At 36.9% G+C, this 25,357-nt stretch overlaps 1 protein-coding gene across 7 annotated transcripts in view; it reads right to left on the bottom strand.

The window, feature by feature from the left end:
* SNX13 (sorting nexin 13) overlaps nt 1–24,220 on the bottom strand; it is a 127,772-nt gene extending 103,552 nt beyond the window's left edge. For 2 of the 7 annotated variants that reach the window (XM_026507041.4, XM_026507035.4), the window contains exon 1: nt 23,461–23,698. In XM_026507041.4, the coding sequence (XP_026362826.2) occupies nt 23,461–23,472 (12 nt within the window). In that variant the 5' untranslated portion in view covers nt 23,473–23,698. Of the gene's footprint in view, nt 1–1,328; nt 1,470–23,460 lie in introns of those variants that run through there. The other 5 variants (XM_057304166.1, XM_044386981.3, XM_026507038.4 and 2 more) reach the window with 4 other exon arrangements.
* Nucleotides 24,221–25,357: the final 1,137 nt, after the last annotated feature.

Below are 25,357 nucleotides of genomic sequence, written 5' to 3' on the forward strand. Positions count from 1 at the left end.
AGCAGGCTCCCAGCGGAGGAGCCTGATGTGGGACTTGATCCGGAATGCCGGGATCACGCCCTGAGCCGAAGGCAGACGCTTAACGAATGCGCTACCCAGGCGCCCCACAAGGCACTGTTTTAATAAAGACATTTAAGTGATGGGATGGTCTCAAAATTTTTGAGATAAAAAACTGCCAAGCCCTGCCAATTGATCCCCACAAACACAAGACAAAGAAATTTGACCTGCACTTCAGTCCATTAAACCCTACAAATAACTTCTTGAAAGTACTCAAGACTATTTGTGTTGCTATTTCTTCTTTTTGATTATTTTCATGTCATTCTGATAAATAAAAGATAATAAATAAATAGCCATTTACTTAGACTTCTAAAATCATTCTCATAAGTTCTAAGAACATAAATATTGTAAGGGAAAAGAAATGAAGTAGTACAATTTCAACTAAGTTTGAATGAAAAGAACCAAAATCAAACTCAACAAATCAATAAACCAAAAAAGACAGATAAACATGGTTGAAAATCTGCATAAGACATATCAAGTGAGAGCTCATACCTTTAAAAAAACAAAACAAAACTCATCTTTGGCTCATTTTCTTTTTCAAGCCACCATAATCTTACCATAGCAGAGTAGAAGGGAAGCAAACAACAAATAAACAAAACCAGGGGATATGTAAAATGGTAAGGCCCAACATGAAACAGTTACCATATGATCCAGAAATTTCACTTCTAGGTATATACCCCAAAGGACTGAAAAATACACATATGTGTTCATAGCACCACTATTCATAATAGCCAAAAGATGGAAGTGGCCCAAATGTCCATCAACAAATGAATGGATAAATAAATCATGGTATCTACACACAACAGAGTATTATTTGGCCATAAAAAAGGAATGAAGCACTGACACATGCTACACCATGGATACACTGTGCTAAATGAAAGAAGCCAGATACACAAGGTCAAATATAGTATGATTACATTCATATGAAATACCCAGAATAGATAAATCCATAGAGACAGAATGCAGAATGACAGATGCCGCCAACATCTGGGAGGTGAGGGAATAGGGAGAAAATGGGGAGCAACTACAATGAATACAATCTTTTTTGGGGGGTGATGAAAATGTTTTGGAACTAGACAGAGGTGGTGTTTGCACAAAATTGTGACTGTACTAAATGCCAATGAATTGTTCACTTTAAAATGGTTAACTCTGTTATGTCAATTTCAATTTCACCTCAATTTTTAAAAAACTTCAAAAAAAAAAAAATTGGGTCAGTTGTTAGAAGACACAATTTCTAGACCCGGGTTCTAGGCCAGCTACTTATAGCTGACCTCTCTGAGCCTCAATTTCTTCATCTGTAAACAGGTTGGAAACAGATGATATCCAAGGTTCCTCTCATTTAACTGGTGCTCTATATCTGCAGCTCTGAATTTTTAAAGAATTGTACCATATAGGAATTTACCTGAAAAACAAAGCATTAAGTACTGGTTAATGTTCTCAACAACAGTTGTGCAGGAAAGTCATTAGAAAGTTTAACAAAATTGTTTCTCATAATGACTTTAAATAGAAGTGGACATAAACATGAAAAGTCAATTCAATGAAGGCAATTCTGCCAAGAGTAAAACTAATGTGTTCTAAGATTATAGTTTTCTATTAGTCAAACTATATCCAAGGGCAGAAATTAGAGAATCTAACCACAATTATAAACAAATAAAAAAGAGATGAAAGACAATCTAGAAGGTAGGCTGGATTAAATTACCTCCAAATTTAACTCTAAATTAAAGAGCATCAATTCTTTTGGGCTTTGGGAGATACTGAGTACCATACAGCCTGAGATAGCTTTGTGTTGGTTGTTTACATTTCTGATTTAGAGTTAATTCACATACACCTATAAATCAAATAAGCCATAAAAATTAAAAAGACTAGTGTTCTCAACCCTACTTTTACAAGGTGGCAGAAAACAGCAAAGACAAATAATCAAAGCCAAAGGTTTCCTCAGGAAGCATCTTTGGATATACTCCAACATAACAAATACTGACCTGAGTTAACCAGAATTTCCCACCACACAGTAGCGTAGAAATAATTTTGGCCTCGAAATTTTAAACCAAAAGATGTCAGCTGTCGCAGCCAAAGAAAAATCTTAACATTTCTATGAATCATCTGAATCTGTACTGTTAAAACTAAACTGTGAGATATAACCACAGATGACTGAGACACTGACTTGCTGTGTAGTTTTTAAATAAATATCAACTGACGTTTAAAAAAATGTGTACATGGGTACCATTCATATCCACCTTAACATCAGGAAAGCCAATGAATGCAATCCAAAAAGAGAAAAGGAAAAGGAGCACTATTTACATGATTGTGCCTCAACTTTCACCTTGCTAATAAGTACATCTGAAAACTAGGAATACAGGAGATATAAAAATGCGTGTCATAACCCAGCTGTTACAAGCATCCTTTCGATGTACCCAAAATCCCCATGACCTATCATAGGCTTCATCTACTTGGTGTCATAGCCTCAAAAAATTACTTGTAGTTTCATAATTTAAACACATATGAAATAAGGTCGCTGTATGCAAAATCATCTAATTAAACAAAGCATAAAAGCTTTAATCATGACATATATTTTGCTTAGTAAAAGCACATGGGTTTTAATTACTAGTTAACATGATACACTATAATTATGCAAAAAGTCTTGTTTTCCACTTAGCATACAATTTTCTTATCTCTACATCAAGCTGTTATTAAACTTACTACACAACTACTTACCTTATTTTGACCAAAAATATACTGAAAATTTTTTAGAATGTTTTGAACGAATTCTTCATTCAAAACTAATTTCATAGTACATATGCATAATCAGGGTAGCTCTTTCAGACTGCAAGTATAATACTTTGAAAAGCTTTAATTTTAAAAGAAGAATAAATTTGCTGTACTCCGTTGACAGGGAGGTCTGATTACCGCATTTTCTAAGGTTAACAGTGCAAGAAAATCAAGTCATATGTCAAATTAATAAAATGAGCTACAATTAACCCATTTATTCTTGCAACAAATTCTAATCAGTTTAACAATTATAAATTTCTAGGTCCATTATACCTTAGTTAATCTAAGCTGAGTGGTTTCTTCGTGAAACTCATTCCAAGTTGACTCTCTATACTTAAAATTCTAATGTATAAATAAGGAAAGTTTGCCTATGTAATATATAAAGTCCTTTTTCACTATTTCTAAATCTACTCTAATTCTCGCACACTGGGGAAAAAAATAAAACCCATCAGGAGTTGCTCACAAATCCAAAACTGGACAATTACAATCGTTCCTGAAAAGCATCAAGACTAAAAGAAATAGTGAAGGCTTTGCCAGTGTTAGGTACAGCAGAATGCCAAACGCACATAAGCAGCAGAGTGAGCAGAACCATGCTGTGCAGAACGGACCAAGCCCTGACACTCCAAAGCTGCCACCTGCCAGTGTCAGAACGAACAGACCAGGCCTCTAACCACTCCCCAGGGAACCTGTGGAACAGCAGCCCATCCACAGACCTTGTTCAATCAATCCAAACCCCATAACAAAGGGAAGGGTACAAGGCTAGCGTTTCCTATGATGTTCAACCCATCAAGGTCAAAACTGACTCCTGAGAACCATTTACCCAATTACCAACTGTCACCCACTATGGAACTGATGAATATATTTTCCACATCAATTCTGAACCCACCATGTCCTGTTGTTTTTGGTCACTACCAAGATAAATGTATTCAGTTATCAGTACTCTCCTATATACTAACCACTGTACTGTTCTTGCTTTTTCCTCCATCATCCAACTTCCCACTACCTCCCTCCTACCCAAAGCTCTCCTCTAGGTTTACTCTGCTTCATGATAAAAAACAAACAAACAAACCACACCTACATCCTCAAAAACTTCACTGTTGGCTTTAAGTCAAAGCTGCTTCTCCAGTGACCCTCTCAAAGGCTGCTTATTTTTTCATTTATCACTTACTCCAACTTTTTGATGCAGGGTCATGGTTCCAATCATAACTCCCAGTCAGTTTCCTGTAAGAATCTCTGTCCCTTGTGCAATTCCTGCACCTTGGAATTACGTGGGGGGATTTTAAAGTCCCACTGCCCAGGTTACACCACATACAAATTAAATCAGAATAGCTGAGGATGAGAGCTAGCTATTAGGATTTCTGGGGTGCAGCAAAATTAAGGTAAAAGCATTAGTAGTTTGTTAAGTTCCCCAAGTGATTTCAACATGGTCACAGAGAGGACCTACTAATCTCCAAGGCACTCCTAACTGTTCATTCAAAACTTCTGATACATGGCACACAACATTCTTCTCTACCCCAAGTACTACATAACCTTGAACAATTTAACATACATATGGATAATCCATCTATCACTTTACTTTTAACATTACTATTTCACCTTTGCCAACTTTCAGTTCAACTCCACTTCAGCCACTCTAAGACCACACTCTAGACTTCATCACCACCTTGTCTTCTCTGAATGGGAAATGTGAAAATTAATTATCTTATTCTCTGGCTACAACCTTCCAGTTCTAAATTAGTTATACCAACTGTATCTATTTTTGTCATTCGGAGTTGCAGACACTTGATTCTTCTACTTTCTCCTTATTTAGCCCACTTCTGTATCCACTTCCCTATCTGGACTGGTCTCCACGGTTCACCATTTCAACCACTCTCTTGCCAATATCCTCATTTACCACATTATGCTGAAAATGCTTGTTTATTTTCTGATATATGTCATATGCTATAAATCCCATGAGGACATAAACTGTGTATGTTTTGTTCATTGATGTATTCTTGGTGCCAAGTATAACATTTGGCACATGTGGTATGCTCTCAGTGGTATATAGTGAACACACAGTATCCTGATCAATCATCAAATCAATGTTATATAAATCAAGATTTTTTTTTTCCCAGTAATAATCTTCAACAGTTTATCTTCCTTTCTGATCATCAACTGGCATCTAAACACTTAGGTTCCACTTATCCTTGGTTTCCGTATCAAATCAATTCATCAAGCAACTGCTATCTATAGGGTAGAGGGAAGGTAACAGTATAAAGTACACCAACAAACAAAAATCATTGGAAAAACAGATAAACAATTCAGAAACTTATCAAAGCAGGAAAAGATAATTCACATCACTATCTTAAAAGTTATTTTTACAAATTTACTGAAAATTCTCTCTTGTGTTTAAATATAGAGAAAGGTATAGAAGTAAATATGGTTTTTAAAATGGAAAAAGCAAACAATACTTTCACTTACTAAATGTGCTTCTGCCCTGGTTTACTTTTCAAAAACCATGTCATAGTGCAAATAATACTTCATTATTTTTAGATTGCACATACCACTTTTCCAAGACACACCATATTCTTCACTGATTTTATTAGCATTCAATTAATAATTCACTTAAAATATTAAAATGAATACGCTATTACTAATATTTATTTCTAGCAAGCTATGATCATAAAGGCTGTCATAACATTTGTACTCCTTTAAGCAAAAAATATGAAACACTCTTGAGATGCAAAGCATAATAGTCGGTCAAATTATGGTAATAATAAAGAAATAGCTTAACACACACATCTTTTGAAACAGATTTACATGTGGAAAATCTTTTAAAAAAACAGACAGTATTTGTATATTACCAAGGTCAAATTATTTAAGTAGTTCAAAAGAATTTCAAAACGTAGTAGGAAGTATAAATTAGGAAGGTGCAGGTGATGAAGGCAGACACTGCTGCAAGTAACTGTGAAGAGGCAGCTGGACCATAAACAGATGATCCTCAAGAGTAACACAAAGTTAAGATTCCTGGACTTAGAGTGACACTGAAACAACAAGCCAGCCTAGTAAAGGATTTCCAAAGTTAAGAACTAGAGACTTAAAATGTGCTAGGAGAAAAAAAATAATGGATAAGCACCATAATTATCACAAGATAATGCAGCCAGGAATTTAGTAGGGAGTGGAGGCAGATTACAGGGGCAAAGAGGGCAAGGTTGGAAATACACGGTGTCTCTGCATTGGGAAGATTCCTCCTCCTCCAGGGGTGTGACTAACCATGAAGAACGCTCACCGCAGGGCAACTGAAGACAGAACACCGCAGAATTTCAGGTCACTGTAGTCAGCTTCCCCATTAAAGAGCATTTATCCAACACTGCACAATGTAAACCCAACTCTTCATCACCCTCAAACCTCAGTAAAGTCTTCTATAAACACACACGCACCATCTACAAATGATACTAAATTCACAAAAAATTTTTAAAAATTCATGGGGCGCCTGGGTGGCACAGCGGTTAAGCGTCTGCCTTTGGCTCAGGGCGTGATCCTGGCGTTCTGGGATCGAGCCCCACATCAGGCTCCTCCGCTATGAGCCTGCTTCTTCCTCTCCCACTCCCCCTGCTTGTGTTCCCTCTCTTGCTGGCTGTCTCTGTCTCTGTCGAATAAATAAATAAAATCTTTAAAAAAAAATAAAATAAAATCTTTAAAAAAAAAAAAGAAACTGACTTTAAAAAAATAAAAATTCAAGTTGGAGGAAACTGCAATGACTTAATTTCAGCTCTACTATTATCTATTTGGTTTTGCTTATGCAATACTAGTAATAGTATCTTCTGAAGATAACTACAAAAAATGTATTGCAAAATTTAAATACCTTTTGACACCAAAAGCACAATCAACCAAAGAAAAGTACATAAACCAGTCTATATCAAAATCAGAAAATTTTGCACTCAAATGATAGCATCAAGAAAATGAAAAGCCAAAGCACAGAACGGGAGAAAATATTTGTAAATTAAATATCTGATAACGAACCTCTACATATAATATACAAAGAACTGTTAAAACTGAGTACGAAATAGACAACCCTATATTTAAATGAGTACGAGATTCAAACACACAATTTCTCCAATGAAGATAAATGGGTCATGAAATGCACACGAAAAGATGTTCAACATCATCAAGCATTAAGGAAAAGCAAATCAAAACCACTATGAGATACCACTTCTCACCCACCAGATGGCTATAATCAAAAACAGAGATAACGAATAATATCAAGGATGTGGAAACTAGAAACTTCCTATATTGCTGGTTTGAATGTCAAATGGTATAGGTGCTTTGGAAAACAGTCGACAGTTCTCAAAAGGTTAAACATAGTTACCGTATGATCCAGCAATTCCATTCCTACTATATATCCCAAGAGAAATGAAACAACGTCCATACAAAAACTTGTACACAAGTGTTCATACCAGCAGTATTCAGAATAGCACAAAAAATGGAAATAACCCCAACAGAGGAAAGGATACACAAAATGTGGTGTACCTATACAATAGAATATTATTAGGCAATACAAAAAATTTTAAGTATTGATATATGCTGCAACATGTATGAACCCTGAAAACATGCTAAATGAAAGAAGCCAGTCACAAAGGCTACATATTCTAATTCCATTCATATAAAATGTCCAGAATAGGCAAATTGATGGCGAGGTATTTGTGACAGCCTGGGGCTCAAAGGAGGGAAGATCTGGGAATGATGGCTAAAGGGTGAGCGGTTTTTCTATTTGGGAGTAATGAGTTCTACAACGTATTGCAGCAATGGAGGTATAATTCTCTGTATTAAAAGTCACTGAATTATACCCTTTGAGTGAACTGTATAGTATGTGAATAATATCTCAATAAAACTATTTTAAAAATTACCACTTGCTAGCTAAACAACAAAAAAGGAAATAAGCAAAGCAGGCTAGACACACAGAAAAATGGAAAAGAATCAATTCAAGATAAAAACAATTCTAAAGAATAAGTATCTAAAAAATTACAGTGAAGAAAGGGTACTAATTCTAATGCAGTGGCTCTCAGCCAGGGACAATTTTGCTCCCCAGAAAATATTTAACAACATATGGACAACATATGGAGCCATCTTTGGTTATCAAAAGGTATGTGGTAGGGGCGGTAGAGGAGCAGCTACTATCACAGAGGTGAAGGACGTTGTTGTGTGTATCCTACACAGCATCCTAATGCACAGGACAACTACTCACAGCAATGAGGGAAAAGAGGATGAGAAAGAAGAAAAATAGGAGAAGGAGAAAGATGAAGAGATGACCTATTTTGGATTAAAGATATTAATAATGATATTGCTGGAATCTATTCCAGGTTCAAACTGGGGAAATTTTAATATAATGAATATTCAATGGTAATAGGAAATTACTGGTAATTTTATTAGATGCGACAATAATGCTGTGGTCATACTTTTTTAAATTCTCATTGGATGCGATCCCTAACAAAATAAAACATTTTTCACAGAACTAGAACAATTCTAAAATTTGTATGGAATCACAAAAGACCTTAAATAGTCAAAGCAATCTTCAAAAAGAAATGCAAAGCTGGAGGCATCACAATTCTGGACTTCAAGTTGTATTACAAATCTGCAGTAATCAAAACAGTATGGCGCTGGCACAAAAACAATCATATAGATCAACAGAACAGAACAGAAAACCCAGATATAAACCTACAACTATATGGTCAATTCATCTTCAACAAAGCAAGAAAGAATATCCAATGGGAAAAAGATGGTCTCTTCAACAAATGGTGTTGGGAAAACTGCACAGCAACATGTAAAAGAAAAAAACTGGACCACTCTTACACCATACACAAAAATAAACTCAAAATGGATGAAAAACCTGAATGTGAGACAGGAAACCATCAAAATCGTAAAAGAGAACAAAGGCAGTAACCTCTTTGACATGAGCCGTGGCAGTTTTTTTATAGTATGTCTCCTGAGGCATAGGAAACAAAAGCAAAAATAAAGTGCTGGGACTACATCAAAATGAAAAGCTTCTGCACAGAGAAGGAAACAATCAACAAAACTAAAATGCAACCTATGGGATGGGAGAAGATACTTGCAAATGCCATATATAATAAAAGGTTAGTATGCAAAATACATAAAGAATTTACACAATTCGGGACACCTGTGTAGCTCAATCGATCATCTGCCTTCGCCTCAGGTCATAATCTTGGAGTCCCCGGATGAAGCCCAGAGGCAGGCTCCCTGCTCAATGGGGAGTCTGCTTCTCCCTCTCCCTCTGTTCCTCCCCCCTCTCATGCTTTCTCTCACTCACTCTCTCAAATAAATAAAATCTTAAAAAAAAAAAAAAGATTTACACAACTCAACACCCAAAAAACAAATAATCAAATTTAAAAATGGGCAGAAAACATGTACAGACATTTCACCAAAGAAGACATCTAGATGCCCAACAGACACATGTAAAGATGTTCATCATCACTTACAATCAGGGAAATGCAAATCAAAACTACAACGAGCTGTCACCTCACACTTGTCAGAATGGCTAAAATCAACAACACAAGAAACAACACGTGTTGGAGAGGATGTGCAGAAAAAGGAATCCTTGTGCACTCTTGGTGGGAATGCAAATTGGTGCAGTCACTCTGAAAAACAGTATGGAGGTTCCTCAAAAAGTTAAAAATAGAGCTACCCTACAGCCCAGCAATCACACTACTGGGTATTTACCCAAAGAATACAAGAACACTAATTTAAAGGGATACATGCACCCCTACATTTATCGTAGCATTATTTACAATAGCCAAGATATGAAAGCACCCCCAAGCGTCTGTCAATTGATTAATGGATAAAGATGTGATGTTTGTGCATATATAATATATGGAATATTATCCAGCCATGAAATCCTGCCATTTGCAATGATATGGATGGAGCTAGAGAGTATTATGCTAAGCAAAATAAGTCAAAAAAGACAAATACCGTATGATTTCACTCATATGTGTTAAGAAAAAAACAAACAAGCAAAGGGGACGGGGGGGTTGAAATCAAGAAACACAGACTCTCAATTATAGAGAATTGATGGTTACAAAGAGGAGGTGGGTGGGGAGATGGGTTCAATAGGTGAAGGGGCTTAAGGAGTGCACTTGTAGTGATGAACACCAGGTAATGTATGGAATTGCTGAATCACCATATTGTACATCTAAAACTGATATAACACTGTATACTAACTATACTGGAATTAAAATAAAAACTTAAAAAGCCAAAAAAAAAAATCCGTACTCTTGGGAGATTATGAGAGTATTCTGAAAAGTGACATAATATGTGCAATTTACTTTAAAATGATTCAGCTACAGTAACAACAAAAATAACACAAAGAGAGTCAGAAATAAAGCAAATATAACAAAATGTTAACAATACAGGTACTTGGTACATGGGTGTTAAAGGCAATGTTTTTCAAGGTTTCTGTATGTTTGAAAAATTGCACTTTAAAAAATTGATTTAAATTATATATTTTATATATTTTTTTATATTTCTATAGTTTATTTTAAAAATGTTTTTCTGAATAATGGAGAGTGTTTTAATTCATTACATTTCTTGAAACAATGATGGAAATGTTTTAATGGGAAGAGGGCATTATTCTACGATATTCTTTAATTAACTAATTAATTAAGACCAGAAAGAAAACATCAAAAAAAAAAAAAAATAAAGATCTTGAATGCTCAGGTTTCTCAGTAATTTTCTTCCTATTATATAAATACCTTGTTCTCTTTAGATCCTGTCACTATAACACTAAACTAAACTAAAATGTATTGTTCTAATATAATACAGTATTGCACTTGGCGTCTAACCCAACAATTGGTCTACTATCTACCTACCCTATTTGGGCCACATTATACTACATAAAGATCCTCAAACATCAAGACCATTCTCTGGGTCCCTGGGTGGCTCAGTCCGTAGAGCCTCCAACTCTTGATTTCGGCTCAGGTCATGATCTCACAGTGAAGAGATGGAGCCCTATCCTGCTCAGCCTGGATCCTACTCTCTCTCCCTCTGCCCAACCCCTGGCTCTCGCACAATCAATAAAAATAAAAATAAAAATAAATCTTTAAAAAAAAATCAAGATCATTCTCTCATTACCTCATACTGAAAAATAAGCTTAGTACCATGGCAATTCATATTAAGTGCCTTTAACAAAAGTGAATTATAAAGAATGAATTTAATTAATACACCTGAAAAGATTTCCATTTATAAAAGTGTTCCTAAAGTTCACAAAACTTTTACCACAGCAGTTTAGGGGTGCAAAGGCAAGACAAAACAGGCCATATTCATAAATGGCCCCTCTTCTCCCTCATTCACACATGACTATAACAATACAAAAATGAAAGTTTCCATATTCAAACTCAACTTTTGCTTTTCCCCATCATATATCATCCAAGGTTAAATCAAAACAACACAAGCCTATCACAGTAGAGAGACTTAGATCTTCCATGCAAAGCCTAGCAATGAACTATCACCAATCTCCTACCTTTTTTCCTTATGAAAAGGAGAATCCTCTAAAACAACCGTAGGAGTCACCATTCACTAAGCGCTTAGTATTGGCTAGGACCTTTGCTAACCAGTTAAATATATTTCATTGTCACAACTACTCTGACAAAAGTTATATTACTAACTTATTCTACAGATGAGGAAACAGCTAAGTCATATAATTGGGGCACGAACTGAGCTTGGTTTAAAATTCAAGCACGTTTTGAACCATTATTTTATACTGACGCTCAAGTAGACTTTTTAAAAAGGAAGTGGGGAGAGGATGGGCAAAATTCTACACACAATATCTGAATAATAAAATAAAAGTGGCTTACTGAGATTCAAAAATTCAATTTATCAGAAAAACCTGAAGTAACTAAGACACTAACATCTTAAATCCCTTGGTACTCTTTAAAAATCTGATGTAGATTTTGTAAGTAATAGTATTCAGGTAACTTTTAGGGTATGTTCTAGAGTTAGCACAGATACACATAAATTTCCTTCACATTCCTGACGGCTGTACAGTAACAACTCAATATCAGAACAATGACCCTGAAAGTACTACAAGATCCTTTCAATTCACAATAAAAAAAACAAAGCTCAACAGTGTTCATTAACTCAGAGATCATAAGTCGTTTTTTTTTTTAAGATTTTATTTATTCATTTTACAGAGAGAGAGACAGCCAGCGAATGAGGGAACACAAGCAGGGGGGAGTGGGAGAGAAAGAAGCAGGCTCCCAGCAGAAGAGCCCAATGCGGGGCTCAATTCCAGAATGTGGGGATCACGCCCTGGACCAAAGGCAGACACCCAACGACTAAGCCACCCAGGCACCCTCGTTAAGTCTTTTTAATCAGGATAAATTCAGACAAGAGGCATACCATCATAAAAAAAAAAATTATACTGCACTGTATTGTTTTAAAATAAATAAATATATATATACTGTTTTACTTGTTTACCTCTTAAATTAACAATGGAAAAATATTTTCATACACGTTCATGGTGTGTAAGTTAAAAATGAAAGTTAAATACTCTATCGTGGCCTGTTTAATTTATGTGCAAGAGGGAGGAAAGGGTAAAGGTTGGGGGAAAAGCCCTGAGAGAGCAAGTTGCAAGCTTCCAGAGAGGAGAATAATAAAAGAGGCAAGGGAAAATCACCACCACATCCACAAAGCATCACGGACAAGAAGGAAAAAATAAGTATAGAAAGGAAAATAAAGACAGATATAGATTCACCCACAAAGGACTCTGATGGCATAATCTCCAGCTAAGTAAAATGTTTTTAAAACAGGAACACCCCCTTCCTTGTGTATAACAGTTTATTTTATCACTGCATGAATGCAGATAGGTAGCTATTGTATGAAGGGATTGAAATAATTTATATGCTTAACATCCATATTAAGACTTGTAAGTACAAATTTTACTCCTAATAACATACCCCTCAGTCCTTTTCTTAAGTCGCTGCACAATACTAATACCAATCATATTTTTTAAACAAAGGATTTTTACATTCCTTGCCTATTCCCTATAAAAGGAACAATCCAACAGAAGAGCTAATATAAATTCAAAGCAACTTTACATAAAACTTTATCAAACTGACAAGAATCACAGTACTTCCCATTATAGAAAACGATACAACACTGCCATTTTTAAAACACAATATGAAATTGTACTACAACTTTTTCCTTTCACTCATCTACAGTAAAAGCTTGAATACAGAAGAGATATATTGGTTAGTCAAAAGTTCTAGTTATGACCAATTCATATTATACAGGTATCACCTCTCGATTTCCTCCCAAAATTCAGTCTAAATCTAGCTCTCAATGTAACACATAAATCAGAAAGTTAGTAAAAACTGAAACAGAAAGGGAAGAATTAGATCATCTGGGTCAAAGAGGACTTCTTTGTTTAATTTAACATTTTAAAACCTCCACTATGAGACAAAGAACAGAAAACAACTTCAAACACTAAATTCTAAGTTATGAAAATAAACTACTTGCTATCTACATCTGAACAAATAATAATAAAACTTAGTATTCACTGAGTGTTACAGTGGGAAACATTATTCACAGTATTTAATGTGTCATTTCACTTACTTTGTAACAACACTATGGCATAAGTACCATTAATTTACAGTCATGCAGATGAGAAAACTAAGGTTCAAAAAGGTTAATAACTTTCCAAAATCAAATGCTCTAAAGTGACAAAACTTTGATTCAAATCCAAATAATCTGACACCAGCCATCGATCTTAACCATCAGCAAACACTCTTCAGAAATTAGAATGTTCAATTTGTGATTAGAAAATACATATATGCACGTAAAGATTTATAGATAGAAAAAAGGATGATTAACATTCTTTGCCCAAGTACAAAGATAATCACACTAAATTTTGCATTAGTGCATATTACTTGATTGAATATTCTAAGTTATCAGACATTAATTTGCTGAGCTTTAGTTCATAAAACACATTTTTAATAAATTATAAAATACTCTCAAGCCTAGTTGATTTTTCTAAAATTTTTAGTAATCAACACACCCACTCTGTAAAATACGTTATTTCAGGGTTTTTTTCCTCTTTGCTGTTATACCTTTCAAGCTACCTCCAACTTCCCCCTACCCCATTTTCTTTTACTCTGCTAACTTTTACCAGGATTAGACTATTCCAAAGGTTTAAGTGTTGAGCACTTAGGTGCTACTCAAGAAAATGTGTCAGATGTTAGTAATTAACATCAGGTATAAAAATAGCTGATTATATTAATAACTGCAGTCTGATTAAATACCCTGAGAAAAATATGCCATCTCAAATAAACTCGAGAAGAGACATCAAGAACAAATCTAAAGTACAATATTATGACTTAAAGAAACACTGGATAACACATATCTTAAAATCAGACCAATCACTTCCCAAAATTTATGTAATAACTAAAATAAAATGAAATTTTATTTCATATTTAACTCTTCCATTAACACTGCACAGCTTCAATCAGTTTTATCATTTCCAAGCCTCAAATGATGGTGAATCCAAAAGCCATTCTCCACAAATGCGTGCTGTCACACAACCCTAGCCTTAAAAGTCACAATACAAAGAATCATACACTATCTCTAGAGGGCGAAACTATAGCCAGGCTAAAAATAGCTGCAGGGTTTCAGGAGCAAAACCAATTCAGGTTTAAGCACAGTAACATCCAAGGACTCTCCAATCATGCAGAGCTCCAGTGAAAAGCAAAAGCAGGACTCGCCCTGGGGATTTCACAGATGCATCAGAATAAAAAGGTTCCTCAGGAAATTGGGAAAAATAGTGCAATACACCAACAGCAGTAAATTATTCCAGTTGATGTATATGAAGTGTCTGGTACTAACTTAAAGATCATAAACCAGTTTAATTTTCACAGCGGAACATAGAACTGTTTCATTGAACTTTTCTGATACATATCATTTCTGAATTTATAATGGAATTGCAGGTGGCTGAAATGATCTAACAATGTTCTGTCTCTAACAATGACACTGAGAGGCTTTTCAATCAAGAGATTATGGCAGCAGCTGCCCTCCCTGAAAATGTACCCCACAAATAACTTTTTGAAATCCATGACCAAATTTTTACTCATACTTGCAAACTTTCAAGATAATATTAAAGGTTACACAAACTGCAAAACACTCAACAAAACACCACAAAAATCAGCATTATTGTACTGTTTGAAACAAAGCTTTATCTAGTTCAGGAATACACATTTTAAGTAGTACACATAAAATCATAATAAAAATCAAGTATTAAGAGATACAAGATAAAATCTAAGTTGTTCTTGCATTTGTAATCGGTCATATGAAAATAAGATCACTCTAACCAATTTTTACCTGTAAGAAAAATTAAGACAGAAATACATTCTAAAGAAAAGCTTGGTGTTCAACTTTTTTTTGGTCAAACTTCTTTGATTTTTGTGATCCCAAACACAATATTCAACCACAGTGTCCTATTAAAAAATATCTAATGAACACTGATAGTAACCAATCCTTGAAAGGTAATTAATGTGATAGCATAAATTTATGGCAGACAATTTTTGTCTTAATTATTTTTCACATTTACCTTAATCTTACTGAAAAGAATATTTAACATTCATTCCCTCAACAGATATTTAGTGAGGACACTAGATGTTAAGCTCTATTCCAGGTACTGGGAACACAACCGTGAGCCCCATCTTCAGGAGTTTACATTCAGTAGGGAAGAAACACAAAATAAACATATAAATGAATATATAATAGATGAGGGTGGAGATTAAGCATTACTTTCATCAGGGTAATGGAATTCCGCTGGATCCTTCAGTAGACAAAGGTAATCCCTTAAGGAGCTTTAAGGAGTCTTTTCAGGAAAGAACAACAAAGAACGTGACAAATTCAGATTTTTTTTTTTTTTTTTTACCTCTTGATTCTTTTATTTTTCATTTATTATGAATTAGCCTGGAGCAAATACGGATGGGAGAGATGGGTTGACTCTTCAATAGCAAGGAGAAACTCATTTTAGAGCTGCCATCTCATCCAAACTGGTAGTTTTACCTGGAGTTATAAAGCTAATGCAAGTAATTACCTTCTAATTACATATTCCAACCTTTTCTTCTGCTTAATTTTTCATCCTTTAATTATGTTATCTGTTTTATTTTGACAAAAGACCTCAAGGCTTCAGCGGAATGATTGCCGAACTGGCACAAACTGAGCTCTGAGAGTGAATTTTCTGAGGGCAGGTTTCAGATCTGACTCACCATTCGAGCACCAGAGCTTCTCATGTGCCTACCACACAGCAGGTGTATTTGTTCGGTGAACAAATTAAACCGCAAAAATTAATCTCTAGTACAAGTTATAACCAAAGCTTTACAAAAATTACCCTAAACAACAGCTTTTCCTTTCAAGAATTGATCAGGGTTGATTAAAAGATTTCTTTTCCCACAAATATTTAAGAATATGTAGAAATGACTGCTAACCCTCAAATAAGTAACCTTGAAATTTTCTAAATATTTTTTGGAACTTCTCTTTCAAAAATCCTTTGGACTCAGTTTACCGACTACAGAGGAAACTAACCTCATTATTAGTTTGCAAGACATGCTCTCAGTCTACTCTTTATTTTTTTTTCTTTCACTTCTTTTAATCTCTTCTGTGCCTCCCCTATAACTGCGCCAATAGCCAGGGGGCACTCTCTTTCTCCAGAGATCCATTCATCCACCCGCTAAGAAGCCAATGAGCCATAAAGCTAGATGGAGCCTAGGACTTGGGTTCCATACCAGTGCAAGGCATACAGAAAAAACCCTGATGTATTAACCACTAATATTTGTATAATGACTGACAATTTACAGAGCTGTACTCTCTATCATTTTATCTGATCTTCACAACAATATGAGAGCAGCTAGGAAGTGCTATTATTATCCAATTTTATAAAGAAGGAAACCAAGACTCAGAAATTTCAAACCACTTCCCTAATGTCACATCATAAATAAGTGAAGTTGGGACTCATCCCTATACTACTTAACATATAGGTTATCTGTCTTGCTTCACTACTGTTGTAGGTGTAATTTATTGATAGACGTGAGGATGAATCACCACCAAGAGTCCAGGCTATTTATTCACTCAATTTTAACCCCTTTTGTTGATGGTAAAATAGTTTAAAAGCTGTCCACTTGCTTTAATTCAAAGTTCCCTCTCCTCCCAAATATTTAAAGTGTTGTAGTATCAAAACTAAACCTGAGAAATAGAAAGTCAATTTTAGATTACCATCAGTAGAGAGGGCACTTAATGGTCTGAAAAACCACAAATTTTCAAAACATATTTAAAAAGCCATACCCTGGGAACCTCACTCAGGGAATGCCATCAAGTCACTTAGCTTCACCACCAAATGGCTAGCTACTGAGTGACCAGCACTGAAAACTTCCCCATGATAGAACCTATTTTCTTCCTCTTCCAAAAGCTCATGCTCCTTCCTTTTCCATCATTACTCAACTAACACGGCTTGGTTGATTCTACCTGAAGCAAACATCTTCTTACACCCCTTTTCTTCTCCCTTTAAAGAGATTTCTCTTCATTCCACAGTTACACTAGAAATGAGACTAAACGAAGTAAGCATGAGCACATCTAACAAGACTAGATTAATACATAAAACACCCTATATAATCTGCGAAAAGCTATATATATATGCTGGCAATTACTACATAAAGAGATGAAAAGCAAATACATTTTCCAGGGGCCTTATGACATAAAACCAATACCTTTAATCTTTTTTTTTTAAGATTTTATTTGTTGTCAGAGAGAGAGAGTGCACACAAGCAAGGGGACAGCGATGGCAAAGAGAAGCAGGCTCCCTACTGAGCAGGGAGCCCAACGTGACTGACCCCAGGACCCTGGGATCATGACCTGAGTTGAAGCAGATACTTAAGGGACTGAGCCACCCAGGCATCCCTACCTTTAATCTTTAAAACTACAAACATTTCTACTTATTTCTTAGTTCTTCTCCCAAATTTAATTCCATATTTCCCCAAATAAAATAATTTCATAAACTTGTAGCAAATAATATAATACTTTTTTTTAAGATTTTATTTATTTATTTATTTATTTATTTATTTATTTGACAGAGAGAGATTGAGAGCAAGCAAGCATGAGCCAGGGGAGGGGCAGAGAAGCAGACTCCCCACTGAGCAGGGAGCCCTGGGGACTGGACTGACTCTGGGATCCTGACCTGAGCCGAAGGCAGATGCTTACCCGACTGAGCCACGTAGGTGCCCAATATAACACTTTTAACCATAAACATACAGATTAGTTAAGAAAATATTTTATCAATGTCTATGGAAAACTGGCCAACAAACTTAGGAACAATCCATCCAAACACCAGAGTCATATACACTGATATCTCCCTATCTAGGACTCCCAAGGATAGTTACGAAAAACTAAAACCTCTATTTTAATATTTCAAAATACTGAATGGAAGACATGTTTAATATAAAGTTGTAGGGCGTAACTAAACTGACACATATATTTGCTTCTGCTTGAAATTCTATCAACTAGCTAGCAACCTGCTGATCAGGATTGATGAACAAGGGGTATACGTGTGCTAGATTAATAAAACATAATGAAAATATTTATGAATATAATTTATAAACTCGGAAAATCTGGAATCAAAAGGGGAAAAAAATAAATCAAAGGCCTTTTAAAATTCTTTTTTTTTTTTTTTTTTTTAGGATATTATTTTTAAGTGATCTCTACACCCAACATCGGGCTTAAACTCAACAATCCTGAGATCCAAAGTCACACATTTTACCAACTGAGCCAGCCAGGTGCCCCACCCCTTTAAAATTGTTGAGAAATGGTTGGCAATATTCAAGTCGGCTTATCAACAAAAGATTCTAAACAATGTTGTGTGTACAGTTACCAGCCAGCCTCATCCTAGACAGTGATGTCCTTCCATTCTCTATAAAATCTCTTTCCTACTTTTCAACATCCTTTAAATGCCAATGGAGCTATGATTCTTGTTCTGATTAAAAGCCTTTACAGTACCATTAATCATTTAAAAAAGAGCTCATTAAAGACTAACGCATCCCAAGAATATTTCCCTTAACAAATATACTAACAAAAAGCAAGTCATAATTTTATATTAAACATTATGGGCAAGAGAGTATTTTAAAAAAGCCCCCCAAAATCCTTCCTTGCTTCACAACTCATCACATCTCAGGATTTTCCAGAGAGACACAAAATAAACTCTGTTTCTGTATTAGAGTTCTCCAGAGAAACAGAACCAATAAGAAACATAGTTTTTTTAAGGAGGTTTATTATGAAGGGCTGGTTCACATGATTATGGGGGCTGAGAAGTCCCACAATCTGCCATCTGAAAGCCAGAGACCCAGGAAAACTAGTGGTAATTCAGTCCAAAGGCCTGAGAACCAGGGGACCAATGATATAAATCCCAGTCCAAGAGAGAAGATAAAATGAGGTGTCATGTTCCAGCTCTAGCAGTAAGGCAGGGGGGAAAAAGGGGCAAATTCCTCCACCGGCAGTTTTATTCAGGCCCTCCAGGGATTAGAGTGCCCACCCATAACAGGTAGAGCAATCTACTAAAGAAAAGTCCACTGATTCACATGCTAATCTCATCCTCCTCCATATACACCCTAAGAGACACACCCAGAAATACTGTTTAATCTGGGCACCCCATGGCCAGTTAAACTGACAAATAAAATTACCCATCACATGGTTAAACAACTTTGCGATATAATGTAAATTCTATCACCTTTGAGAGCAAATCACCTATCAAAAGCTATGAAAAATCTCAAAAGAACAAACCTATTAACTTCCTTTGTGCAAATACCTTCAAAATGTATTTGAAACACAAAATTTTATTCTCTTAACAACTATTAACCTGCGACTTGCAAAAGTGCTACAAAGTGCGCCTTTTCCCGTCTGTGTCCTATTTGTTAACCACAAAATCAACAATTAGTGTTAAGATATAAAAAACAATAAATCTGGGTGGCAGTAACTTAACACAAATATAAACCATTTTTATTTAACATTTACTAACACCTCACATTTGCCCACAACCCAAACTATTAAGCTTAAACAGCTACAATGTTTTACTCCATTGTTTTTAAAAGCACAAGACAAATGTCAACAGGCTGGTAACTGGTTGTTATACAAAAAATAACCTCCAGAGTATACCACAGCTCTGGTTTAAATTCAACATATTTTCCTACATCTCCTATACTTTTAGTCGTCTATAATAGTAAATGCTCAGAATCATCACCCTAATAGTTTTTGAAAAAAGTTTAAAAATATGTTTAATAAAAATTCATTGATAAATACTTCTTTATATCCTAATATATTTCATTATATTCTAATGTTGTGAAAATTCAGATTAATTGAAACAAATCCTCAAGTAAACACCCCATACCCAAATTCTGATATATGCAAATTTATACTTTCTTTTTAAAACAGAGGAATGGAGGGTGAATAGGTATTAAACAAATAATTTTCAAGTATACTATGACAAACAGGAGTAACATTAAGAGTAAGAAGTCCTAACAGGGGCAAAGACAGTATAAGGGGAAAAAGATTAACTAGACATTTAAAACAAATCTGTCATGCCTATGTGGAAAATGCTAAAGACACACAGATATGGCTAGCAAGTCTTCTAAATATTTCATTTGTATTGAGAATGAAAATAATACAAATTGAAGCCAAAAAGTTTAAATCGAAAACTATGTTAACTGCCCTTTAGGGGGGAAAAAAAAAAAAAAGCAAGAGGACCTACTGGGGCTGTACTTTCAATTCAACACTAATCATCACAGGTTTCAAAGTTCAACATACATACTAATTTGCTAAACTAGGTAATTTTTCCTTTAACATAAGATGGCCCTTAATTGATCACTTGCATAGTTTCTCATTTCTGAAAAGGCTTCAAAGATCTATTTTGACAAAACGCAAAACTGAAGTTTCATATGTTTATCACTACTGTTACTATTATGTATCTATACACTTGGCATCCTCATCCTGGTTCGAAAAAAAAAAAAAACTTATACCTAAAAATAGTCTACTGATGATTTTCAGCTACAAAAGAAAATTAATGATACATTCCATACTGAGCCACAAAAACCGCACACCATGTGGAATAAAAGGACCTAGGTGTGACTCCTAGTTCCACCACCTGTTATATAACTTTAAGCAAACTATTTTAACTCTCAGTCTTCTCGTCTGGCTATTGAGGACAGTATCTTCTACCTCAATGCTGAGATGTCAAAGAACGAAGCAGACAGTACAATTCACCACTTTCTGAGCACAGGGTCTCCTTGCTGAACAAGACATTCTTTTGTAACGTAGCTCATCATTATATATGTTAAGATCTAACATGAATTAAATCACTTCCCCTAATATCTCCTGATCTGTGCTAGAAGGAAGAGAAGCAGTAAAACAGAGTCCCATACTACTAATTTTTTAGTAACAAATATTGAGTAAAATTTTATATCTAATATACTTCAAAATAGGACTATTTCTGAGCCTTAAAAACAGAAGGCTAAGATAAAGCAAAAAGTCTTTCTCAAGTATAATTCTCAGTTTACCTACTGAAATTGTGGACAAGAAACTAGTATATTATAAAATCTATTGAGAGAGCTGAAAATTACTCACTGAAAGCTATACAGTCAGAATTCTGTACTAAGTCAGATGGGATTCGAGTTTCGCATTTGCCACTAATAAATGTTGACCTTGGACCAGTCTCTGAGCTTCAGTTTTCTAATCTGTAAAATGACTACTAAAAACCAAGATAAAATACAAGTACCATTTAATCTGGGCCGTCCTTCAGGAAGGCAATCCAATGTAGTAGTTAACAGAATGGACTTGGCCAGGGACTGCCAAGGTGGGAAACCTGGCTCAGCCACTTACAAGCTGTGCGCCAATAAACACACACAAAGTACTACAGTACATCTTACTAGCATCAATGACGCACTGTTTAAAGCATTTCACTGAAACACGAAATAATTTTACAATACAGAAGCTTAGAAGGTACAGTCCTTCCAAATCAAGACACTAGCAATTTACTAGCAGACACTGAGCTCATGTGATAGCATTACAACTCTTTAAAACATGCTAACCTAAGCCAAGTTTCATCAGATCATGTCATAAAATATCATACATTAAAGACACCACTGAAGCTTATTATAAGGCTAATTATTCTCACCAAAATACCACACTGAAGGTAAAAATAGAACTTCTGCTACCTAGATCTCTTTTTTTAACCTAATACTGCTAATGACAATAGAAACTTATGATGTATCCTAATCTCCAAGAATTAAACTCCAAGAATGAAAACAAAAATGTGGAATTTAGAAATACTAAGTGAACTACAAACTACTAGAAATAAGAAGTTCATGAATTAAAATCAACCAGTAAGTATTTACCAGATACATCATATTCCAGGCTCTGCTCACTGATCAAGTGCAAATACCAAAGTGTGACTTCCTGAGAGTTTATCAAATTGGAAACGCAAGTAAATCCTTTTTCATCACATTTTAACACAACAAAAGCCACTCATCTACAAACGTTTTTATTTCCTTTTGGCCCAGGTAGGAATACTTCCCGCCGCCCATTAAAATTGTTTCCTATCCTTAACTCAGCCCACAAAGATGCCCAAACTAGTCCCTGACAGCTGACATCCGAACCTTCAAAGGACTTCAAGCCAGTAGCTTCTAAGACATTTCCTCAAATCCACAAGCTGCAGAATTTATCTTCAATGACGCCTACACCAGCATATACCACTACACATAACTGTGTTAACCCACATAACTTGTGGGTCAAGTATCTAATGAGACCAATTTAGTTCTTCCCCTTAAAGTATTGCTAGTAAAGGCAAACTCTACTTCTTCAAAAAGTCTGCTTTTTGCAATGGACATGAGGCACTAGAAAAGGGAAACTGATTGGCTAGTCATAGGTGCCCTACTTCCATTTCAGGTCCAAGTTTAAAAAAAAAAACCAAAACTGTTCCACAAAGGGTACCAAGGGAGCCTTAAGAAAATCAAGAGTGTAGATGCTAAACTGAACTTCTGATTCCTACGATTTAAAAAGGTGACGGGGGTGGGGAGGCGGTGATATAACTGGGCTATTCTAGTGTCGCTTGAGAAAGAAGGTCCACTTCACGAAGTAGGCAAAGTAGGGGGTGGGTAAAAACCGGCCTGGCCAAGTGACAATCCCAGGATGCTGACCGAGCTTGGAGGTGGAGGGCCCTGGAGGCCAGGGAGATATCGGGCAAACCGTAGGGGAACAGGAACCAGGAGCAACGCAGAAAGACCAACGCTGCCAGAGAGCAGAGTGTAAGGGGACACCACGAAGGAAGCGATGAGTTAGGAGGTAGCGACAGCAGGAGGGTGACCAGTGCCACGGGAGACGGGCAAGTGGCAACTGCGAAAGAAGAGGCACAGCAGCCGGAGGTGGTGGGACTCTGTTGAGTCAGCACAGCTCCTATTCAGGGGGCACTTGTAGGATCCCCGCTGCTCCTCGGGCCCCGGGGCCCGCTACGGAAGGTCAGGCCCTCGGGCGGGAGAAATGATGTTCTCGGAAGAGCTGGCGCCGGCCCCTTCCCCATTTCACAGGTAAACACTGGCCGCCGTCGCCGCTTACCTCTGTTAACATTATTACACCCCGGGGAAGTGAGCTCCTCCCTAGCCTCGCCGCATGGCAACAGCCGTAGCAGCAGCGAAAACTGCCCGAGCCGCCGCCAACGGCCGAAACAGCTCCTTCAGTCCTCTCCCGGGCGGCGGCTTTACTCGGCTTCGCTGGCTTCCCCCCGGCCCGGCTGCTCGCGACGGACGCGCCGCCATCTTGGAAGAGCGACGTCCGCGTCTCTCTGCGACGTGCGCTCCCATTGGTGGGTGCAGGAGCCGCCGGCGACTCGTGACCGTCTCCATGGCGCCGGCGCGTGGGGAAGTGGAGGCGGACTCCTCGCGGCCCACTCGGCCACGGCGGTGAGGCCTCCAAAGCTGGGTTCCCAGGCCGACTTGGGAGTGACGGGAGTGGAGAAGCGGCCCGGCGCAGGGTCAGCCCGGGAGCCGGCGCGCGCGCCCGCGGAGTTCGCTCGTCCACCGCCGCACGCCGGAGTAGGCTCACTCTGGGGTGGAGCGAGACCGGCAGAGACCGAGCCTTCGACTGATGGCGCTGCGGACCTCGCGCGTCTCGGGGACAAGGCGGCAGATGTCCTGTAGAGAAACTTCCCTCTCGCATTTCCTTTGCCCAGAGGCGACCGAAGAGCATGAGGAGGGTTGACTTCTTTCGCGAATGGGGTTAAATATGATCTGAAACTGCTCCCCGCGCAGTTGCTCTCTTCTGAACTTTGACAGAAACTTTCCTTTGTCCTCAACCAGTCGTCGGCGAACCCTCTTCTGGGGTGTGCGACAGGTTGTAGAATCGATACAGGCATATCAGCTTTACCCACGGTTCAGCAGTTAGGACGGTAGCAGATTAGGTGATTGGCCAGCACCTGCATAACAATGAGGGCTTAGTTTCGCTGCTTCTAAGAACCCCCCCCCCCCCCCGCCAAAAAAAGTAAAGCCACTTTTGCTTTTTAACTCTCTACATCTCTACAGCTCTACTGGCTTCTTAATACAATATGTTTGTGTATCAGGGTGAGCAAATTTCAGCAGGTGTCATTGTAAATAGTGCCAGCTTAAAATGGGACTGAACTCTGGCACTCTGCATAGAAGCCCCTGACACTGACACCATTCTGAATCTACCAAAATGGGTTACAATGTGTGGAATTGGAGGCAGTCACTTCTACCTGAATTTGAATGAATGTAGTTTACCCGAACCTGCTGCCAAAGTGTGTTATTCTGTTGGGTGTTAGAAGCTAGTTTACAAGGAAATTTGAAGATTTTCAGGTTTGAAATGCAGAAAACCCTTCCATCTCTTTTTTTAAGGGAGTACGAAGGCATTTGGGAAAACTAACGCCAATAGTTCATTCCCCTCTCCAGAATCTCCTTCCCCACACCTCAGCTCCTTTCCTTCACAATGGTACTATTCTATAAAATGAAATTTACTTAACACATTATTCTTATATTCTCAAAATATCAAGTGAAGGCATTACAAACCTGTGTTAACACCAAGGAAACAAAATTGTTCATTTAGATAGTTCGGTAGAAATTCAAGAAAAACCCTCATTTTACTGAATTTAATTGAGGCAAAGTAGTTTTTGTTGTTTTGATCTACATCTGATACATAATTTCCATATTACTGGCCCAGCAGAATTCTGACCTCTGCAACACATAAAATGTGTTAACTAGTATTGACAGATTAAGCCGTGAATAGGAAATACGATCGGAAAATACTGTCTGGACTAAGATATTAAGGGAAACTAAGAGATACTAGAGACAACAAGGAAGCTGGAAAAAGATACTGTTCCAACCTGTAAGTAAGAAAACAGAGAAGGAGACATTAATATTTAAGATATCAGCTGGTGAATTAAAACTGTAATTTAGGTGTCTAGCCCTGAGTATTTAACTTTTTGCACATATTTTCCCATTCC

Source organism: Ursus arctos, unplaced genomic scaffold (assembly GCF_023065955.2).
Source record: "Ursus arctos isolate Adak ecotype North America unplaced genomic scaffold, UrsArc2.0 scaffold_3, whole genome shotgun sequence".
Lineage (NCBI taxonomy): Eukaryota > Metazoa > Chordata > Mammalia > Carnivora > Ursidae > Ursus > Ursus arctos.